The 21,765-nt window shown below is 39.5% G+C and overlaps 1 protein-coding gene across 1 annotated transcript in view; it reads right to left on the minus strand.

Moving 5' to 3' along the window:
* LOC108297035 (ceramide synthase 6-like) overlaps window positions 1-21,765 on the minus strand; it is a 158,290-nt gene that overhangs the window by 77,101 nt on the left and 59,424 nt on the right. Inside the window, exons 3-4 of the mRNA XM_017519665.1 lie at window positions 16,145-16,195; window positions 13,098-13,190 (exon numbers count right to left, since the gene is read on the minus strand). Coding sequence (XP_017375154.1) covers window positions 13,098-13,190; window positions 16,145-16,195 — 144 coding nt within the window. The remainder of the gene's footprint in view (window positions 1-13,097; window positions 13,191-16,144; window positions 16,196-21,765) is intronic.

Consider the following 21,765-nt stretch of genomic DNA (forward strand, 5'->3'; position numbering starts at 1 on the left):
TCCTGGGTTCAGGCAATTCTCCTGCCTCAGCCTCCTGAGTAGTTGGGATTACAGGCACGCGCCACCACGCCCAGTTAATTTTTTGTATTTTTAGTAGAGACGGGGTTTCACCATGTTGACCAGGATGGTCTCGATCTCTTGACCTCGTGATCCACCCGCCTCGGCCTCCCAAAGTGCTGGGATTACAGGCTTGAGCCACCGCGCCTGGCCCAACAAATCTTAATATTAAAACTAATGTGTGCAAACAAATAACAAAATAAGTCCTTAAAGCAAAAAGTGAAATACGGTACTAGAAATTCACATCAGAATAATTTGCTGCTTTGTACTGTCTTACGGTGGTTTCTAGAATAAATAGCAGCACAACTTCTAAAGCTTTAATAATTCAGTTAAAAAACAAAACAAAGAAATAAAAGACTAAAAACTGTGTAGGGTCTTGAGACTATGGTTAAATAATAAAAGTATATTAGGAGTGATTTATAGAAATCAGTTGATTCTGGGTCTCTCGCCATTAGGCAATTTGAGGAGAATCACAACCTTCTCTTACCAGCTCATGATGTTAAGAGTATATATAATGTATGTAACTAATCTGCCACAATTTATTTGGTTGTTCTATTTCAACTGGCCTTGAATTTTGGCTCACTATAAATAAAAGAGTTGATTAGATGGACCATTTAAAGAAAGATATTTTACATAACACTCTTCAAAACTCTAACTGGAACTCACTTTTTTTCTTATGTATAGCCTATGCACCCTAAGGTAAATATTTACAGGAAAATCTGGAAAGGAATAAAGAACTGTGACTTATTTGGGAAATATTTGTTCAATTATAAAGTGGAGGAGTCCTGGCAGGAATGAATCAATTATTCCCTTTTCCAAAATTCAGTCTGTGAATAAAGTCTCATTCACATCAGACCTAGAGTTGAATCTATTTCTACACCTTTTTTTCCCAATAGGTTATAGATTTTTCTCCCTTTGGACTAAATGTATACACATTTAGGTCCTTGAGGGAGATTAACACACAGAATTCATTTTAAAAACACCAAGTGCCAATAAATTAATTGGTTTAAAAATGTTAAACTTACTATGGTTACTATCAAAATGTTTTAAAAATATATACTGATATGATTTAAATATCTCTACTAGCCATTCTCAAATCTGACATCCCCACTGCTCATCAAATATGCACATCAGGTTGTTCTACTTTATAGTAAAGATAGGCAAAGGGCCAGACGGCCACATTTGGGTTTGTAAATAAAGTTTTATTGAAACACAGCCATACCCATTTGTTTACTTATTGTCTATGGCAGTTCTCTTGCTAGAGTGGCAGTGTTGAGAAGTTGAAACAGAAATTACATGTCCCACAAATTTAAAATATTTATTACCTGGCCCTTTACAGAAAAGCATTATGACCTGTCTTAGAGTCACATCAAAGGACATATTACGGGAAAGTGTCATATTGGAAGAGTCATATTATCTAAGATGTGGCAATTGCATAGGCTCATGGCCAACTTCACCACATTTTTGTCAGACCAAAAAATGTGTAAGAGATTTAATTTTCATAGCTGTCCTCATGTAACCCATTAAATATTACTCTCAAAATTCAGATAAACTATAAAGAAAGAGTTCTGGCAGGTACTGCCATCAAAATTCTCATGATCAAGTATAACCACATCTTTAAAACTATCTGAAAAGCAAGGAGACCTCACAAGCTTGTTTGGATACAGTATTATTTTCTCTACTGCTAGATGCACCATTACTTTTTGGCTTCTAGAAACATATATAAATGAAATAACCATTGTATAAGTAGTGTTTGCCCAACCTTTCTCCTGTGCAACATTTATGGCCTTATTTCAAGATCCAGAACTCATAATCGTGTCTACTGTGAATTATTTAGTTAATATTTAATTTTCAATTGATTTTATCACCATGGAAAAGGATACAATAAAATTTTATTTGCACGATAGAAAACAGTAAGATAGTGCCCTTGATTAGCTTTCGATGGGCCTGGCCAGAGCACGGAGCTTGATCTGCGACACCCCAAGTCTTCCTTCATGCCTTCCTTCTTCTCCCCAACAAAAGTATACCCTCCAAATACACTCTGCTTTCAAATGATGTGGATAGTTTTCTGAATTATACATGTCTTTTTTATTTACTGAACTTTAGGTCCTCAGAAGCTCTCTATCACTAAGAGCCTTGCTAAATCACAAGTGCCTAGAGTTGAAGGTCTATACATACCTTCTGGGCTCTGTTTAAATTACCTTTTGCTCAGTCACACTAGTTTGCACAACTTTTAATGGGGAAAGGTCACTTCTGAAACATTTAAAACATATTCAACCTAACAATCTGTGATGCAAGGGTTAGTAGAATTAACTCTCCATTTTTTTTTTTTTTTTTTTTGCAATAATCCCTGGAACAAAGACAATGGTAAACCTTTATATCAAATAAACCCATTTGGGCTGAAAACATCCAGAATGATCAATAGGGGGCAGATTGTGTTCAACTAAAATCAGAAACATCCCAGAACTCGAAAGCCATTGTCCATTTACTACAAAGGCCTTTAGTCCCAAATTGACAATGGGTAACCTGGGACTCAATTTTGTACTTTAGATAGAAGATGGAAAAAGTCTCCTTCAGGTCAACCAGGTTGGGATGCCACTGTAAATTGTCAGGAAGGGTTTGGGGAACTCTTCTCATCATCCTCAGCCTTATCCTCCACATTCTAACTCCTCTTTCTTCAGCTACCTGAGCTCCCACCTCTGGCCCCTCACAAACACAGAATTCTAGTTGCAGAATTTCCTGGAAGCTGCTTCTGGTCACTATGCAGACTTCTGGGCATGCAGGTTTGTTGTTGTTGTTGTTTCCTGGCTGGGATACTTGTGTTTTCTCCTCTTTCGGTTCCTGGCCGCAGCCCACCTTGACGATCTGGTGAATGTCTACCTACCCTCTGATTTGCCTAATTCTCAAGTGCCAAAGGCTCCTCTGTCTGATACTGACATTTCCTCTTAACAACAACTCCCCATAAACCAAGTACGACTTTGAAACTCTATTTTATATAGAAACTGAGGCACAATGATGCCACATATTTTTCCCTAGTCACACAGTGAGGACTGGCTAAGCCAGTTCTCAATCCAGTTCTGTGTGACTCCAGGGCTTAGGTATCTAACTACCATAGCAGGTTGCTTCTCAGAAACGGACGTGGGAGGAAAATGACTTTGAGGAAGGAGGCAGGAAAGAGGGGACACTTTGGAAAACACACGTAAGTAAGAGACTAACAGAATAAGGTCTATTCCTGGAAGACAGGAAAAGATGGGGGTCAAGAACAAAGGTGCAAGGGTGAGCCTTCAGTGGAAGGGGTGCCTCCTCTCAGGAGGCCTAAGGGAAGGACAGATGAATGGGGTTGTTTATGGGGATGGAAACTGAAGGAGTTCATGACCTCAGGGAGAGTGACAGAGGTATAGGCAGCCAAAGCGGTGTTTTCCTGAGGCCCCTAGAATTGACCTGAGAGAAACTTCCCAAAAGAAAGTGAATGACCCAATCTCCCAAGGGCCAGCAAGACCTCCTGAGAAGTAAGTGGGATTCCTGAGGCCACAGACTTATGAGCCCAGAGCACCGCGTGGGTCTCTGGAACGCAGCAATGCTGTGGCCCTCTGCAGCACACTGGAAGAACATGCTCCTGGTCATCACCCTCCTGCACCCAGAATCACAGTATGTGGCTGAGTCTGTGAGATTCAGGACTGAGCAGTGGCTGGTCATCTGACCATGAGATCTAAAGATGTCTAACTTTGACAAGGCACTTGGATGGTTGATTGCCAGCATAAGCTACTACTGAAGACAGCCTTTGAATAAAAATCTCATAAAAATTGCCCCATGAAACACTTCCTTTCCACACAATAGTTCTATTGTTCCTCCACCAGTCTGCACACAGTGCTGGGTTGCAATGCTTTGATCACAAATGGTAGCTTTTTAAAAGGAGCTGCTCTTTTTTCCTGCTCATATGCCGAAGACATACCAGTAAGAAAGAAACAGGACGCAGGCCTAAGACTTGGGAATATCTGCCTCAGAGGAAACCTGAACTTCAAGGGCAGAATATTACGATTCCAATCACGAGAGTCTGCATAAAAGAGCAACTTCACACCTTTGTGAAAGAGAAGTTAAGAGGCCCTCCTGACTGTGTCTACAGGTAGCAGCAGAGAGGTTACAGGGAGAGAAGTCTGCATCACTCCCCATCCCTGTCAGGGTGATCCAGTGTCATCTAGTATGATTTTAGCTTTTCAAGCAAAGAAAGGACATGCTGATACAATGTGAGGTACTACCTGGGAGTGAACTTTGTTTTTTTTTTGAGACGCAGTCTGGCCTTCTCTCCCAGGTTGGCGTCCAGTGGCCCAATCTCAGCTCTTGCAGCCTCTGCCTCTCAGGTTCAAGCGGTTCTCCTGCCTCAGCCTCCCAAGTAGCTGGGATTATAAGTGAGCACCACCACACCCAGCTAATTTTTCGTGTTTTTAGTAGAGATGGGGTTTCACCATGTTGGTCAGGCTGGTCTCGAACTGATCTCAAGTGAGCCGCCTGCCTCGTCCTCCCAAAGTGCTGAGATTACAGGCATGAGCCATAGCACCTGGTCTGGGAGTCACATTCTTAGGAAAGACTTAATAATCCAGACCTACAGTTCTCATGCATTTTAGTCTCAAGACCCCTTCATAGTCTTAAATTATTGAGGACATCAAATAGTATTTGTTCATGAGGTGTATCTATCAGTATTTACCATACCCACTGTTAAAACTGAGAAATTAAAATATTTAAAACGCATTAATTTGTTTTAAACAAACTCCATTACATATTAACAAATTTTTACTAAAAATTACGTTTTGAAAAAAAAATTGGCAAGAAGAGTGGCTTTGTTTACATTATTGCAAATCTCTTTAATGTCTGGCTTATTACAAAAGAGTTATATTCTCATAACTGTGTATACATTTAATCTGTTGACAGATATTGTTTTGGTGGAAGTATATGGTGAAAACCCAGTGTCACAAAGATATATAGCTAGAAAAGGAAGAAGTAACTAAATAGTACTTAATAGTTAGGGATATTTTTCTTTGGCACCGTACTAAAATTTGTCAAGTCAGTCTTAAAAATTGGTTGTAATATGGAATCTAAAACCATAACAATAAAATTTTTATATTCTGTTACATTAAAATCCATTGGTCTGTTTTGCTCTCTGAATGGATCTTTCACTCACGCATGATTTTATAACATCATGCATTAGTTATGTGGAAAATATTGGTTCACGGAGTAGTGAGTTTTTAAATAAAATATTTTTGAAAATCACATTTGTTAATATCACTACCAATCTCATCAGAAAAGTCAAGGATTGAGATGCTGTCAAGCTCCTGTTGGTACATTTAAGCTTTCTGAAAATCTCATTTTTGCTTGAAAGCTTGAGTTTATCACTGACAACAAATAATGTCAGTTGCTTTCTTTCTGAGATGGAGTCTTGCTCTGTTACCCAGGCTGGAGTTCAGTAGTGCCATTTCAGCTCACTGCAGCCTCTGCCTCCCGGGTTCAAGCAATTCTCCTGCCTCAGCCTCCTGAGTAGCTGCGTCTACAGGTGTGTGCTGCCAAGCCTGATTAATTTTTGTATTTTTAGTAGAGACGGGGTTTCACCATATTGACCAGGATGGTCTTGATCTCCTGACCTCATGATCCGCTCACCTTGACCTCTCAAAGTGCTGGGATTACAGGCGTGAGCCACCGTGCCCACCCTCAGTTGCTTCCTTTGAAACAACTTGATCAGCTTATTTTGTGCATTTTCCTGACAATGTCTGCCAAATACACAAGTTGGAATAAACACAGTTTGTTATTCTTTCAAGTAAAAATGGGGTTCTATGAAAAACAGATCAGCTCTAAATATAAAGAATTGCATTTTTCTTAAGACAGACACCATTGCATACCAATTTCATCATATAAAATATTCTTTTTCAATATATACTCAAGAAGAGAGATTTAATAAAATTAATACTGTTGGCTCTCCATTGTCCATGGATTCTGCATTCATGGATTCAACCAACCATAAATTGAAAGCTTTAAAAAAAATGGATGGTATATAATATAAATAGATGGTTGTGTCTGAATAAGAAAAATCGCTAATTGTGAACATGTATAGAATGTATAAGCTTTTTTCTTATCTTTATTCCCTAAGAAATATAGTGTAACTATTAACATTGCATTTACACGGCATTAGGTATTATGTAGCCTAGAGATGATTTAAAGTATATGGAAGGACATGCATAGGTTGTACGCAAATATGCCATTTTATTTTTAATAACTTTTATTTTTTTTGAGATAGGGTCTCGCCATGTCGGCCAGGCTGGTCTTAAATTCCTGGGCTCAAGCAAGCTGCCCACCTCAGCCTCCCAAACGGCTGGGATTACAGGTGTGAGTCACTGCAATTGGCCAAATACTACGCCATTTTATATAAAAGAATCAAGCATCCATGAATTTTGGTATCCTCGGTGGCAGCAGGGAGTCGGGGGGGAGGGTCCTGGAACCAATTTCCCATGGATACTGAGGGACAACTATAGTTTTCACTGCTTCATCAAGAGCATTCTTAGGTGAAACTGACAATTTTTTTTTCTGCAAGAGTGTGGCAGTGAAGAATATAATGGCTACTATTAGCAGTAGTTTGGTGCCACCACCAGCAATTTTGCCCATGATTACTTTTGCATCTCAGTGAAAATTTCAACACTGTGAGAAAGGCAAAAGACATCTTAGTACTATTATAAAAAGTTTTGCCCTTGCAGGCCTCCTGAAACAGTCTCAGGGATTGTCAGGGATTCAAAGGCCACATTTTGAAAGGTACTGATTTAGATAAATTATTTCCAAATATTGTCCTAGGAAATGATAACTAGCCATATTATTATTAACATCTGCACCAGTGAGGATAAGCTAGGATATGCAGCCATTACAAAGTCCTTAAAACCTCAGTGGCTTAAAACGAAGGCTTATTTCTTACTCATTAAATGTTATCATGGGTTGGAGGCCAGGGAACTCTGCTTGCCCGAGGCACTAAAGGACCCAGCCTGACGGAGCAGCCCCCATCTCCAGTGTTACTAATCACTGTGCTAGATATGGGAGCTCTAGAGAGTCTCATGCCGGTAACTAAATACTCCAGCCCAGAAGTGGCTCAAATCAATGTTGCTCACAGCCCACCAGTCATATGGCCCCACCCAATCACAAAATGGGGAGGCTGGCTGAGACGCATAATCCTGGGTGTGCCTGAGAGGGAAGAGCTGGCAGTATCTGGCAGGTGCCTTAATGATTACAAAGAAAGGCTACATTTATGGAGCATTTATGATGTGCCAGGCGCTGTTCTAAGTACATGTATTACTTATCTACACTTTCAACACACCCATGAGGTAGGTTATGTGAACTCCATTCTTCGGATCAGGAAACCAACATACAGAAAGGTAAAGTAACTTGCTCAAGGTCACATCGAATTAGGAGTGGTGCTGGGCAGGCAGACAAACTCCAGAGCCCATGCCTTTAACATCTAAGCCATACTGCACCTCTAACAATGTTTTCCCCTGTCTAGGACAAAATGAGAAAAATAAGGACTTTTACTTAATGTTAAATTTAAAGGATTGTCCTTTATTACAAGATGTCCTTTCTCCCATTCTTTTATGTTAAAATACCCTTTCCTTTATAAATCAATGGTGTTAATGGTAGGTGCTTTCTGACTTTCCTCACTGGGTCATTATGTGCCAGGTACTGCTCTATGTGTCAAGCACCGTACTACATAGTTTTATGTACATTATTTTATTTAATTCTATTCCATGCTGCTTCCTCATAAGAAGATTAAAACATGCATTTTCCTTTCCCCTAAAACTAACTGAAGCAGGCAAGATCTGGGGCATAACACGGCCCCCAAAGGCATCTGAAGCACACATAGTAATGGGGGTCTAGTTCTTCTCTGAAAGTCAGCAGACAGCTAACACAAGCTCATCAATAAGTTTCTTACTAGACTAAATCATACCTCTCTCTGTCAGGAATCTTTTATAAGATGTAGTGTTTCTCTCAGGTTCAAGACCAAAAGAGCAACAAGTTAATTTCCCCAGCTGGGCCCTGGAACTCTGCCAGGGATGCTTTCCTGAGAAGGACTCTGAACACAAGCAGAAATCATTGGCCAAGGGCCCAGGCCTTCAAGCCAAACAGCAGCTTAGTTAAAAGGGACATAAGGTTTAGACATAAGCACGCTGTTCCAAGCTCCAACACAAAAATATTTATTAGCTTCCTTTGGAAATTTTAGATGGCAGGAGAAATGTTCATTGGCAACAGGTGTTAAAGGATAAAAATTTTAACAAAAATTAAGCCTTGGGAAATAAAAGATGTTTTAAACATCTTTTATTTTTCATCTAATATTCCTTTTGGGAAGATTAATAATATTTCTCATCATTGACCAAGTAAGTCCCAACTCTGGAAATGATGAAAGGAGAGGCAATGTGCTCTGTCACCATGAAGATGACAAGTTCTCTCCTCATTTTTAAACTTCAGATTCCATGTGGAAATAGAGCAATTAAAAAAAAAAAGAGGCCAAAAGGAAGAGTTTATGGATACAAAAGCCATTTTAGAAAGATTCGTGAACCCGTTAAAAATCAAAATAAGTGATTCATAAACCTATTTAAAGTACTGATTCTAAAAGTTTGAGGCATGCATTCAGATCCAGTGTTTATAAATCCTGGTACCTGTTTGAAAATGGCCATTGGCACTCACTGTCATCTAATATGGGAGCCAAGGAAACATTTTGATAACCCTTCTATTAACAATCTCATTAACAGTCTTCCAAAGTTGACTTCTATACTGTATTGCCAATGAGTGTCTTCAAACATCCCTATTCCATAATAAGGAAGCAGGCTGTTTTTAGAAGGTTCAATTAATAGTTCCAATACAGAAGGTGGAGAGTGCATCTGGCAGACAGAACATGCCATAAATCCTCACTGATGGCCAGAACAGCAGGTCCTCCAAGTAGGAGTTTAATGAGGACAGAACTGCCAAGGACCCATGGGGCCATTCAGCAAGATGCGAAGGGGAAAAGCAAGCACTGTGGCTCCCTAATGAGAGATGGCAGCAGAGGAAAAGGCCTTCCTAATTAAAACCTGTGCCAAGGAATAAGCATGTCTGGTAGTGGCCAAATTCCCATTTTGTGCAAGAAACAAGAATAAACCAGCTGTATCAGGAATGCACAAATGTAATCTGACCAGAAGGCAGGGGTGATAGCTATCTAAAACAAGCTATAGGTGTTCACTAGGAAAAAAATATACAATTGATTTCTAAACACTGACAATATATACAGGCCTAGGGTCAATTCCACAGACCTTACTATACTTATACCTTATCCCTTTTACAGGTGTTTTTCACTGATGCTACAGATGTTAAAGTAATACAAAATGATACACTTTGATTCCCCAGAAAAATTCACCTATGAAAATTATTGAGATAATGGTCATTTGGCTTAAAGCAATTGATACGGTTTGGATCTGGGTCCCCTCCCAAATCTCATGTTGAAATGTAATCCCCAAATACGAATGGGCCTGGTGAGAGGTGACTGGATCCTGGGTGTGGTTTCTCATGGTTTAACACCCTCCTCCACTGGTGCTGTCATCAAGATAGTGAGTTCTCATGAAATCTAATTGTTCAAAGGTCTGTGGAACCTCTCTTTCGCTTCTGCTCCACCATGTAAGGCATAGCCATGCCTCTCCTTCACGTTCTGCCATGATTATAAATTTCCTGTGGCCTCCCAAGAAACCAAGCAGATCCCAGCATCATGCTTCTTGCACAGCCGATGGAACCATGAGCCAATTAAACCTTTTTTCTTTACAAATTATCCAGTCTCAACTATTTTTTTTTTCCTTTGAGACAAGGTCTGGTTCTACGACCCAGGCTGGAGTGCAGTGGTGCCATCTGCACCAGACGGAGTACACAGCACCACGTCTGGCTAAATTTTGTATTTTTTTGTAGAGATAGGGTTTTGTTATGTTGCCCAGGCTGGTTTTGAATGCATAAACTCAAGCGATCAACCCACCTACCTCAGCCTCCCGATGTGCTGGGATTATAGGCATGAGCCACCATGCACAGCCATAGCTATTTCTTTACAGCAGTGAGAGAACAAACTAATACAGCAATAAAGACTTCCTGAGCCCTGCTGGCTCACTGAAAAGCCACGTTCCACCTGTGATGAGAAAGCTCGAGCTAGTGGAGGGACCTGGTAACTTTTGGTATAGCAATGTCTTACTAGGACTAGGCTTCTGGAAGCCAAGGACAGCTATTCCTGTTTTTTGACTCTGGATGGCACCTCTAGTTGTCACTAAGCAAGAGAAGAACCAATAAAATGGCAAAGAGCTGTGAAAGGCTTACTACCTGTAATGTCAGGAGCATGGCAAAGCAAGGATTGTGTACATGTCTAATCTAAGCATGAATCAAAGGGCTCTGCTTGGTGAGCCTAGCCTCTAATTCATTCCTACATTGCATGGCCTTGAGAAACATATGTAAACTCACTCTGTGCATCAATTTTTCCAAGTTAAAAAAAGGAAGAATGTTCTAGCTCTCTCTTTGTTATAGAAGTGTTTTATGTGACTACCTAGATAAAAGGTCTCCTCAAAAAAAGAAAATAAAATACAATATGAGCCTTGCACAGTATCTGGCACATAGAAAATAATCAGTCTATATGTGTTGACACTGCATGAGCAAAGAAGGCACCCTCATGTAGGACAGAAGAGACCCACTTGGCATGCCATCACTAAAGAGTCTTTAAATGATTTCAGAAACCAACCCAGAGTATTGGGTACAATGAGTAAGGGAATCACAAGTTATGGTGTCAAAGAGTCATCTGTTATGCCCAACCTCACCTTGGTAGGGACCATCTACTTCTTCTGAGAATCAGTTGGGTTATACCATATTAAGGGCCTTGTAGCCATACAAGTCAGAAAAGACAGCTTTTTGCCAGCCAAGTAAGCCACTGCTGTAGGATGGTGGAAGGAGCATATGTGGGTAAGGGGGGCTCAGGTAGTAGGCCCACAGACTCCTAAATGCTTTTCAGCTGCAACTTGGATACCAGTTTGCAACTTAGCAGATGACTGGTCTAACCAAGAAATGATAAATTGTAGTACTGTTGTCCATCATAATATAAAGGAATTGATTTTGCTTATTTAATTACCCTCAACTTACTGATCCTCACCATGAGCAGTCACAGGGGTGCAAAGATGAACATATCTTGCTTGCTGGGGACTAAATGCTTGTGCCCCCCTCAAATATATATATTAAAACTCTAACCCCCAAAGTGATAGTATTAGGACATGGGGCCTTTTGGCAGAAGCCCTTGTGAATGGGATTCATGCCCTTATAAAGAAGGTCTCATAGAACCGTCTTGCCCCTCCACCATGTGAGGACACATTGAGAAGGCTGTCATCTCAAAGTGAACCATTGCCAGACATTGAATCTGCTGGTGCCTTGATAGTGGACATCTCAATTTCCAGAACTATGAGAAATAGATTTTATAAGCTACTCAGTCAGTCTGGCATTTTGTTATATTAGCTCAACTGGACTAAGAGGATAAAAGTATGTTTTATCCTCCAAGTATTTGAGCTTTGTCTTGAAGGTTTTAGAAATATAACTCTTAGGCAGCATATAAACAAGAATGACTACTTTCATCTGGGACAGGTGGAAACGAGATCACAGTTCACAGTAGTCTCTTAAAGAGTAGTTTAATAGAGTGGGCAAAAGGAGAGGGAACTCTACGTGTGTCAGTGATATTAAGGAAGTTGGTACAAGTAGTGGCAAAAAAGAAAGCAAAGGAAAACGTCTTGGGTGACATGACTGTTGGTTATAATGGTTACTGGAGGAAGAACAAGACTAGAAGTCCATGTCTTCAGTCAGGAGCACCATGTATGTAAGGCTTAGTTTCCTCATTCATAAAATAAGTATAAATAATAAAATAAACTGGGCCTTTGAGTTATTGAGACTAAATGATATAATGCACAAAAATAACACAATATATGTTGAGTATCCCTTACCCAAATGCTTGGGATTAGAAGTGTTTTGAACTTTGGATTTCTCTGGGTTCTCGAATGTTTGCATTATACTTACAGATTGGCATCCCTAACATAAACATCTGAAATGCAAAATGCTCCAATGAGCATTTGCTTTGGGTGCCATGTTAGCACTAAGAAAGTATCAAATTTCAGAGAATTTTGGATTTTCAGATTTAGGGATATTTAACCAATCCTATCATCTGTGACTACAGATGTGGGAGTATGGACCCAGAAAGAACTTGGGGCAGAAGAGAAACATTTCAAAATTAATGGCATGAAGGTTATGATTGGAAGTGTCAGGAAGTATGAACTGTATCATCCAAGGAGATAGCATCCTGTAATTCAGGTCCAGAATTCTGGTGCACCCAAACACGTAGAGTATGGGGCATTAAGACAAAGGACAGCAAGATGACTTTGAAGGATTGATTCAAATATGGTGTCAGGGAAAAATAAGCAGTAAAGAGCCAGAAGTGCCGATTCTGCCCAGAGCTGGTAGGATGAAAGCCAGAATAAGTGGATTTAACACATAGGGGGTCATACAAAAGCGATTCCAGTGGAGGGGACAGGTGGAAACCAGATCATAGTTCACTTAAGAACACTACATTTCTGAGGCATATTTTGATACTGGATAACCCTGCAATTGGGGAATTAATTCTGTAGGGTTGAAACACTGAAACTTTACTCTCTCCCAGGAGCTACAAATATACTTTTTATTTAATTTGGAGAACAGAGGGACTTGGGAATTAGACTGAGAGAGAATTACTGCTATGGGGATTCACTGTTATGTTATTATATGGAGAAAAGAATGCTGAGTTTTAGGGGAAGAGTGAAGAAACAATAGAAACAAAATATAAAACAGCACAAACAAAAATAGAGAACTTTCTGTAATAATGCAGCAGGTAGTACTAACCTAGGGCTGCCAGGAGAATAGGGGTGAGTGCCTTTGAGAGTCTACACCCACCTGCTAAGGGCCATTAAAGATGCATGTTTGCAAGCACTTTATGACATAACTGCTCTTACCTTTCTTTTAATATCAGTGAACTGCGAAAACATTAAAGACCAATAAAATGACAGCTCCAGGATGTAATAGTAGTGAAGGTCAGTTGTGAGTGGCTGAAGGTAAAAGAAAAAAAGGAAAGATTAATAGTTAATAGGGAACCCAATTTGTATCCCAGACATCTCAAGCTCACTGCTCAAAAGTAACATGGTCTTGCACCTCCACAAAGGCAGTTCCTGCCCTATTTTCTTTGTAGATGATGGGGCTTTGAGGATAACGTTAATCCACAGCTTGATGATATTACTCTCATTTCATCTCCAACTCAAAAAGCATTAATTAGCATGAACATCTGGGACTCAATTCATTATTCAGTTTAACAATAGTATTTATGATTCTTTGTCACAAGTATCTGCAAGATTCCTTAAGCAACCTGAAAAAAAAATTCAAATACAAAGAATAACCCTGGACAACTGCTATGAGTGTAGGGACAAGAAGGTAGGTGACAGGAACTGGAGTACTGTATGGGTCACTGAGGCATAGTTTCAAGTTCTGAATTAATCAGAAAGCTTTTTTTTTGTTATTAGAAAATTTTCAGCACATTTCAAATATAAAAAAAAAAATTCCCAAAAATATTTATTAAAAGATCAGAGGGACAGGAAGGCTGCCAGAAGATGCCAGACTGGGCACCCAGCCAGGATATCAGATCACATCTCAGATCCACAGCTTAGCAGGTATAAAACATGGGTCGAGGTTTACTTATTTGTAAAATGGAAGTGATACTTGCTTTAACTGCTTCAGAGGTTCAGGGTTGAGGGGACACTCAGAGAGGCAGTGGAAGTCAGGAATATTTATTTTGCACATAATCCCACTAAAAACAAGAGTTTTCAAAAAATATTTTCAATGAGTTGTTTTTAATTGTTATATTGAGTTGTAATGAAAGGTCTTGCTTTATCAAAATGAGTGAAAAACCTTTGAAACTCATCACACAAACAAGTACATACCCCTACACACAAGACAATACCATATATAGTAAATATAATTGAAATGTAAATGTTTTGTACAGCAATAGCAGCATAATGAATGACTATCATGAGAAGCTGGCACTCACCAACTCTAAGCATGGCAATCATGGAAAAGTTGTCCCACATAGATCTTTGACAACAAAATACACAATGGGGCAGGATACTCCAACCAGCAATCCTAAAGTCTAAATGACAATGAGCACTGCTGTGGACTGAAGTTTGTGTCCTCCCAATATTAATAAATGAAGCCTTATTGCAATGTGATGGTATACGGAGGCAGGGCCTTTGGAAGGTAAGGAGCCCTCATGAATGCGGTTAGTGCCCTTGTAAGAAGGGACGTGATCTCTTAGGGTATTCTCTTGCAGCAGCCTGAACTGAGACAAACTGAACTGTCCTTTTAAAACTTGAAGGCATTAACGATGAAGGATGGATATTCAGGGCAGATGGATGGCTGCAATGAAGTTTAGAAAATCGGGCCTTGGCTCAGGACCCTTTGAGCCAAGGGTAAATTTTAGTTTTAATGAGATTCTCTTTCTTCCACATGACCACCTGCGGAAAGGTCCCAGAGGAATTATAAGGGCAAGTTAGAGTGCATCTGGAAACCACAGAGTTCATGGAGAGCATCCCATTATAATAATTACTATGTCTGAGGAGTGCTTTGCAGTTGACAATGCTCACTCACATGTTAATTTCTTTGGTTCTCATAAAAATCCCATAAAATTAGTACTGTAATTCTAGACCTAGATTGTATAGTTGACAGGAAACTGCTGTCGGTTAATTCAGGTTAAGAGGCTAAGCCTAGGTCTCACAGCTAGTGAGGTCCGATGACCACCAACTAGGGTATCTCATGTCCAACTTGTGCTTCCTATTGCAAGCTATACAAAGTTCAACTGAATACAACATCACATTATTTTAACCTTAAAATATACACAGGTATATGAAATTATTTAATACGTTACAAATAATATACGTATTTATATACAATAAGTGTATCTGTAATAAAATTGAAGTAGACCACTACTTTTTCATCTAAAAGTCTGTTCAATGATTTATTTAACATATATACTAAAGACATAATAAATATGTTTCATAAGCATGCTCAGTCTTTAAAATTACCCTTAATGCTCACATTGGCATGCTTACACACAAAGTACTATAATTGCATACACAATAATTGTATGCTGTTTAATTCCCCCCCCCCATACACACACAAATCTGCTAATATTCTTTATTACTATATGGCATTTTTAAAGATGGCCACCATTCCCATGAGAGACTGTGAGTTTGTGCTACATTTCAGGAGCTATATGCTGAATTATTACACAGAAGACAATCTTGATCTGAGTCCTCACAGATAGCATCTTGCCTTTCATGCTAGCCATGTTTCCTCTTTTTAAAAAGATAACTATCCACCAGACCCTCAGACTTTCACGTTGAATTGACAGTGCCACCTGTGAAATCCTCTGCAGCTACAGTATAGGCCATAGCTCTATCTGGGATATGATTTTAATCACACTTTCAATGATGCTGTTTTTAGTTGCAGAAGTAATCCTTCCATGTGTCATAGTACAAGCCCATTTTTCTGCACTCAAGGAAATGGTGCTTGATTTACATATTTGGAGGCTGCTTCTAAGCCACAAAATGAACTGAACTCAATGTACCTGCTCCAGCCTCACACTTGAGCTCTCCCATTTGCTGTTGAGGCAGGTCTGTGCTATGTCAACAGGACTCCAGACTTACCTCAGTGATTAGAAGCAGATCAGCTGTTAGGAGCAGGAATTTTCCACCTGTTGAACTGATTGATCCTATTCCCTTGCAAATGTACTTTCCAAACTGACTCCATCTGCTAGGACAATAGGGCCTTGATTCTGAACTTCACTAAGAATAATGCACATATCCTCACTAGATTACATCCAGCACTTATCAGCAGGAGTGGGGTCAAAAATGAAGGTGGCTGCCCAACCTGTTGGGGCCTGCCTGAGACCATGAACTTGACCTAAGGTAGATACTCTATGTGTGTAAAAACCCAAACAATAATGCCTCCTTACCTGATAGGGGTAGTTGTACCAGCAGTGCCTCGTATTCCACAACCAGGGGGTCTGAAAAAAATGACAAAGAAATATTTTACATATTTTAGAAAGTGGATAAGAAGACAAAAAAGGTTTACGATAGGCTCTTGCCCCAATATTTTGGGATTTCAATAATTTACCTGTGTGAGAATTGAAGAACTTTAAAACAGCTAGGCATAAGATATTAAAACAACTAGTATCATACAGTATATTCTCTTTTGGTAATCTACAACTGGTAGTATTTTAGGCTGCTTCTGGGGTGCAGTCCCAGCTGGTTGTTTTTTTTTTTTTTTCTCTTTTGCTGGTCACTTAGATATATTCCTGCTACGTAACCAGCCTCAACAGCAGGGCCCTGCCGGGGTCTCACAGAAACCAGATGTAAATCCTCCATCTCACTCTTACCTATAAACACTGATAACAGTATAAACAGCCCTGAAACTCCTGTGACTCGATCTTTACCAAGTGACATTATTCATGCCTTTACCAGGATTCAGTGATAGGCAGGCATACTTCTTATTTCAGAAGCATACCTCAGAATAACCCTCACGGCACATGCCAAATCCTGACCTGTGGTCAAGGTCTTTTTATGACAAAACAATTATTCTTAATTTGAGGGCAATTACTTGCCTTATGATACAGTATAATTAAGCAGGAAAATCTAAGTGTATGCACAGATTCCAAATGTTTGTTAATAATCAGGGAGGGGTTGGTATGAATTCAAAGAGACAGCCGAATTATCCAATAAGACCAGCACAAACTTTCTTATAGTTTCAAAATAATTTCAAAATAAGCACTAATGTTATAATTCTTTTGCATGCCTTATCTACAGCTGTCAGCACTTTCTGATATACAAATTGCTTAAACCTTTGAATCCCCTTACAGAATCACCTTCTTAATGGAAACAATTACTTCTTCTTCAATAGATTCATATGATGATTATCTGATATACATCTATATACATTTGATATACATCTATATGTTTCTTATGATTAATTTGCCAACATCATCATCAGCCCTGTATCATAGGAATGAGGACAATTAGCTTCAGGTGGCTAACATCTGCCGGGTCCTCCTTATGTCCTACATACTTTTAAAGGCTCCTACACATATTAACTCATTTAATCCTTATAGTAGCTACTAGTATTTTTCTTATTTTATAGATGGGTAAATGGAGACCCCAAGTCTGTGAATAACTACCTAGGTTAAATAGCTAGGCAGTGGCAAAGTTGAAAATCAAACTCAGACTCACTGGTCCCAAACCCAAACATAACCACTGTGCACGCTGTTCCCGAGTCTGATCAAACTGAACCCAATCTCAAGGTAAGGAGCCAGATTCCTATAAAAAGTCATGCACTGTCCTAAACCTATGTTCCAGAATCTTTACATTTTCCTTTCATTCAAGCACTATTCATTTTCTTTCCTTTTTGAGATCTTAATTTGGCTCCTCATTTTGCCACCCGTTCAACACAGTCTGTATCATGTAATCTCACTGCACTTAACTTCCTAAGTGTCTGAGTTGTATATCTGGCTGTCTCCTCCATTTCTCTTATCTATAACATCAATGTTCATTACTGACCTCACAGAGTGATTGTGAAAATCAGATGAGATAGTGTGGATAAAAATACTTGGGAGGTTTACTGTGTTTTTATAGTTAAGTCAGCAATATGTGTCCATTGAAGAAGACGTAAAAACTAAAAAATAAATATAATCTAAATTTTTATCACTGTTAACATTTTTACATATAGTCCATTTTTGTTCTTTTGTTCCTATGCAATCAATTTACTTTTAAATGCCCATATATATGCATGCTTTAAAAAATGTGGGCACAACACAGCAACATCTGTGTTAAAGTACAAATGTTAGTTATTACTATTCTCTCTGATAAAGTTGATTATCTCCTCATCTGGAAGTCCCTGAGGGAAAGTTACGTCATACGCATGTTTATCCTCTCACCAACAGACTTCCAAGTTCAGAGTTCAGCACTCATCTACTGAATGCTAATGAAAAGGAATACAGAATGGAAATGCAAGGACTTGTGTTCATCTAAATATATCAGTCCCAAGACCAGTAGGCATGTGTGTGCTTGCCCCTAAGGATGCAGCAGTCATCTCTGTCACGGTGCCCATACCTTCCAGTGACAGGCAGGAGGACAAGGTGTGATTCTCAATGATCCAGAAAAATCCATCATTCAGAGTTTCCCTTCCTTTGTGAGCTTTTTGGCTGATTAGTCCTCTAAAGCCCAGGCTTTTCTCTGTGTGCATCAGATGTGCATCACCTAGATCTGCTTTTGCTGTGTGCCCGATGCCTGACTGAACTGCAGAAACAGTGGATAAGTGTGTGCCTCTCACCGGGCTCCTGTGCAGCAGAGGCAGGGGTACAGGCCTGGATACCATGAATCTGACAGAGCTACCAGGACCCAAGCTCAGCTCACAAGTTTTCTGGCCCATCATTTAAGAATAGACTCTTTTGGCTGGGCGTGGTGGTTCATGCCTGTAATCCTGGCAGTTTGGGAGACCGAGGCGGGCAGATCACAAGGTCAGGAGTTTGAGACCAGCCTGGCCAATATGGTGAAACCCCATCTCTACTGAAAATGCAAAAATTAGCCGGGCTTGGTAGCACACATGTGTAGTCCCAGCTATTCAGGAGCTGAGGCAGATGAATCTCTTGAACCTAGGAGGCAGCGGTTGCAGTGAGCCGAGATTGTGCCACTGCATTCCAGCCTGGGTGACAGAGCAAAAGTCTGTCTAAAAAAAAAAAAAAAGGAATAGATTCTTTCACAGAGAATACATGTTCACATATACCCCTCACTCTGACAACATCAGGTATTAATATCATCTTCTATATGCACAGCACATTTGTCTAGGATCTTCTGGTCCCCCGCAAAACACCGTGAGACAGAACAAATCTCTTTCCCAATTTATAGATATGAAAACTGAAGTCCATGAGTTGATTCTCCTGATTTCTTATAGCTCAACACTGGTGTATGAATCTGGATTGACTGTTTATAATTTAGGCATGATTTATTTAAATTGATACAGTAAAGTTGACATTTATCTACTTTTGCCATTGATAAAAATTTTCCAGTTTTTTAGAATCATTTCCACATTCATTTGATGCTAAAATCCATATATTCTATCATACAAATTATAGGACAGTAATGTAATTAAGGACTTAAAAAGATGAAATATTTAGACACCATAGAAGAATGGCGATTAAACATATACTAAAACCCCTCAATTTAGAAGGTTAGGCCTAACATCTCCCTAACTAATAATAAAAGCTCTGTATCCAGGGGAATGCATGGCAATTCAAGCACATTTTACAGAAAAAGAATGTCTTTTTCACATGTTACAGCATCAAGGAATGTTATCAGGGTTGGAAAATCTAAAATCAAATTTTGGGTCAGTGGTGGTGGCTCACACCTGGAATTCCAACATTTTGGGAGGATGAGGTGAGATGGCTGCTTGAGCCCAGGAGTTCGAGACCCGCCTGGGCAACATAGTGGGACCTCATCTTTACAAATAATATGAGAATTTGCACCTATAGTCCCAGCTACTCAACAGATTGAGGTAGGAGGATTGCTTGAGCCTGGGCGGTGGGGGGCCCAAGGCTGCAATAAGCCATGATTGTGACAGGCATTCCATCCTGGGCAACAGAGTGAGACCCTGTCACAGAAAATAAATATTGTTCCAATAACGTATGATTCACATTATTCCTTCTCACACATGAACTCTTAAATAATGTTATAAAACATTTCACAGATTTAAAGTATTTTATACATATCATCTCATTTAATTCTAACAACAGCATTGTAAGCAATCAAGATAACATCACCAGCAGAGGCCAGCAGATGCAATTAAAGATTTACAAGGAACATGCCAGCTCAGTGTTTCACCAGTTAAACAGTGTTAACTGGTGTTAAAATGCGGCTGAGGTCTAGGTTTGGGGATGAAATTCTGCATTTCTAAAGCTCCCTGTTGAAGCTGATGCTGTTAGACCATGGACCACACTATGCAAGTAGTAAGATACTAGGGAAAAGTAAGAAGAGTGATTCCATCTTTTTGGTATTTACCACGTGCAAGGCACCTTGCTAAACACTTTGTTATATTTCACAGTCCAGTATAGGTAAATGAATTAATGAATTATTTCCAATTTTTGTGAGAATCATTTGAAGCAGAAGAACGATTGCTAGTAAAACAAGAGCTAAAGATATGCCTCTCATCCAGCCTCCCTGGCTGGTACAACTCTGGTGTAAGCAAAGTTTGTATGTGCCACTTGGGGATGGTACCCCTAAAAGGTCAGTGTGAATGAATTCTTTTCACTCATTCTCCATTCCCATTGAAGGGAGATAATGAAAACTGAAGCAGTCACTACTGGCCCCGAAATGGAAGTTTCTATGATATCTGGTCTCAGACGTCTCCCACTAGCTCTGATCTGCTTCCCTCCGGATTATATGTATGAAATAAATAAATTCCTAACATTTCTCTCATATTTAAGTTAGTGTGTTTTGTTTTACTTATATATACAGTAGCATAGCATGTATTCTTACTAATATTAATATATGCATCAAGGTAAGTATCAATTTTTTTGTAGACAAAAAAACAGTCTCAGAGAGGAACAGTAATTAATTAAAGGCTACGCAGCTGATAAGTTAGAGAAGGTGGAAATCAAACCTAGGACAGCTGGGCTCTTCCACTATGCTTTCTGCTGGGTACTCTGGGTAACAAAGAATGAATAATGAAAGAAAAACATCACAGGCATTTGGAACAGATTCCCTCCAAATGAGCTATGACCTAGAAACACTGAATTTTAGGTTTAGAAAGGACCTCCAAACCCTGTAATCTACAGAACAATCCACAGGTCCAGATGGGTAACCAGTTCTTACTATTAAATAACTCCACGGTTATCTTACTGACAAGACCCTTTAGGCTACTTTCTTTCCTTTTTTTTTTTGACTTGGTCAACAGAAATTGTATCCTCTTTTCTTTTCCTTTTTTTTTTGGCATCTGCTCTAATCCCTAACATGGCTGTATTAGAAGATAAGGCCTTTGGAAGGTAATTAACGTAAAATGAGGTCATAAGATTAAGAGTCTTAAACTGATAGGGTTGGTGGCGTTACAAGGAGAGGAAGAGCAAGAGAGAGATTTCTCCCTCTCCACCCACATGCTCAGAGGGAAGACCACGTGAAGACCACAGTGAGAAGGCCGCTCTGCATACTAGGAAGAGGGCCCTCCCTAGACACCAATCCTTACCACACCTTATCTGGAACTTCCAGCCTCCAGAACTGTAAGAAATAAATTTCTGTTGCTCAAACCATCTAGCATGCGGTATTTTGTTACAGCAGTCTGAGCTGACTAACATAGCATCATAAGATAACTCCTCATAAATGGTGCTTACTAGCTATTAAATTACATGTCAACAAATTTCAATTTAAGAAGACTTACAAAATGTCTGAATAAGACTAAGACAGGCCATATCATAGTGGATGAGAAATTACCTCTAACTCTCTCAATCTAAAACGCAATGTATAATGGGATTTTTCATTAAATTACATGCATCTTCTCCCAGACGCCTCAATTGAGACACAACTCAGCAACAAG

This window comes from Cebus imitator, unplaced genomic scaffold (assembly GCF_001604975.1).
Source record: "Cebus imitator isolate Cc_AM_T3 unplaced genomic scaffold, Cebus_imitator-1.0 Scaffold765, whole genome shotgun sequence".
Classification (NCBI taxonomy): Eukaryota; Metazoa; Chordata; class Mammalia; order Primates; family Cebidae; genus Cebus; species Cebus imitator.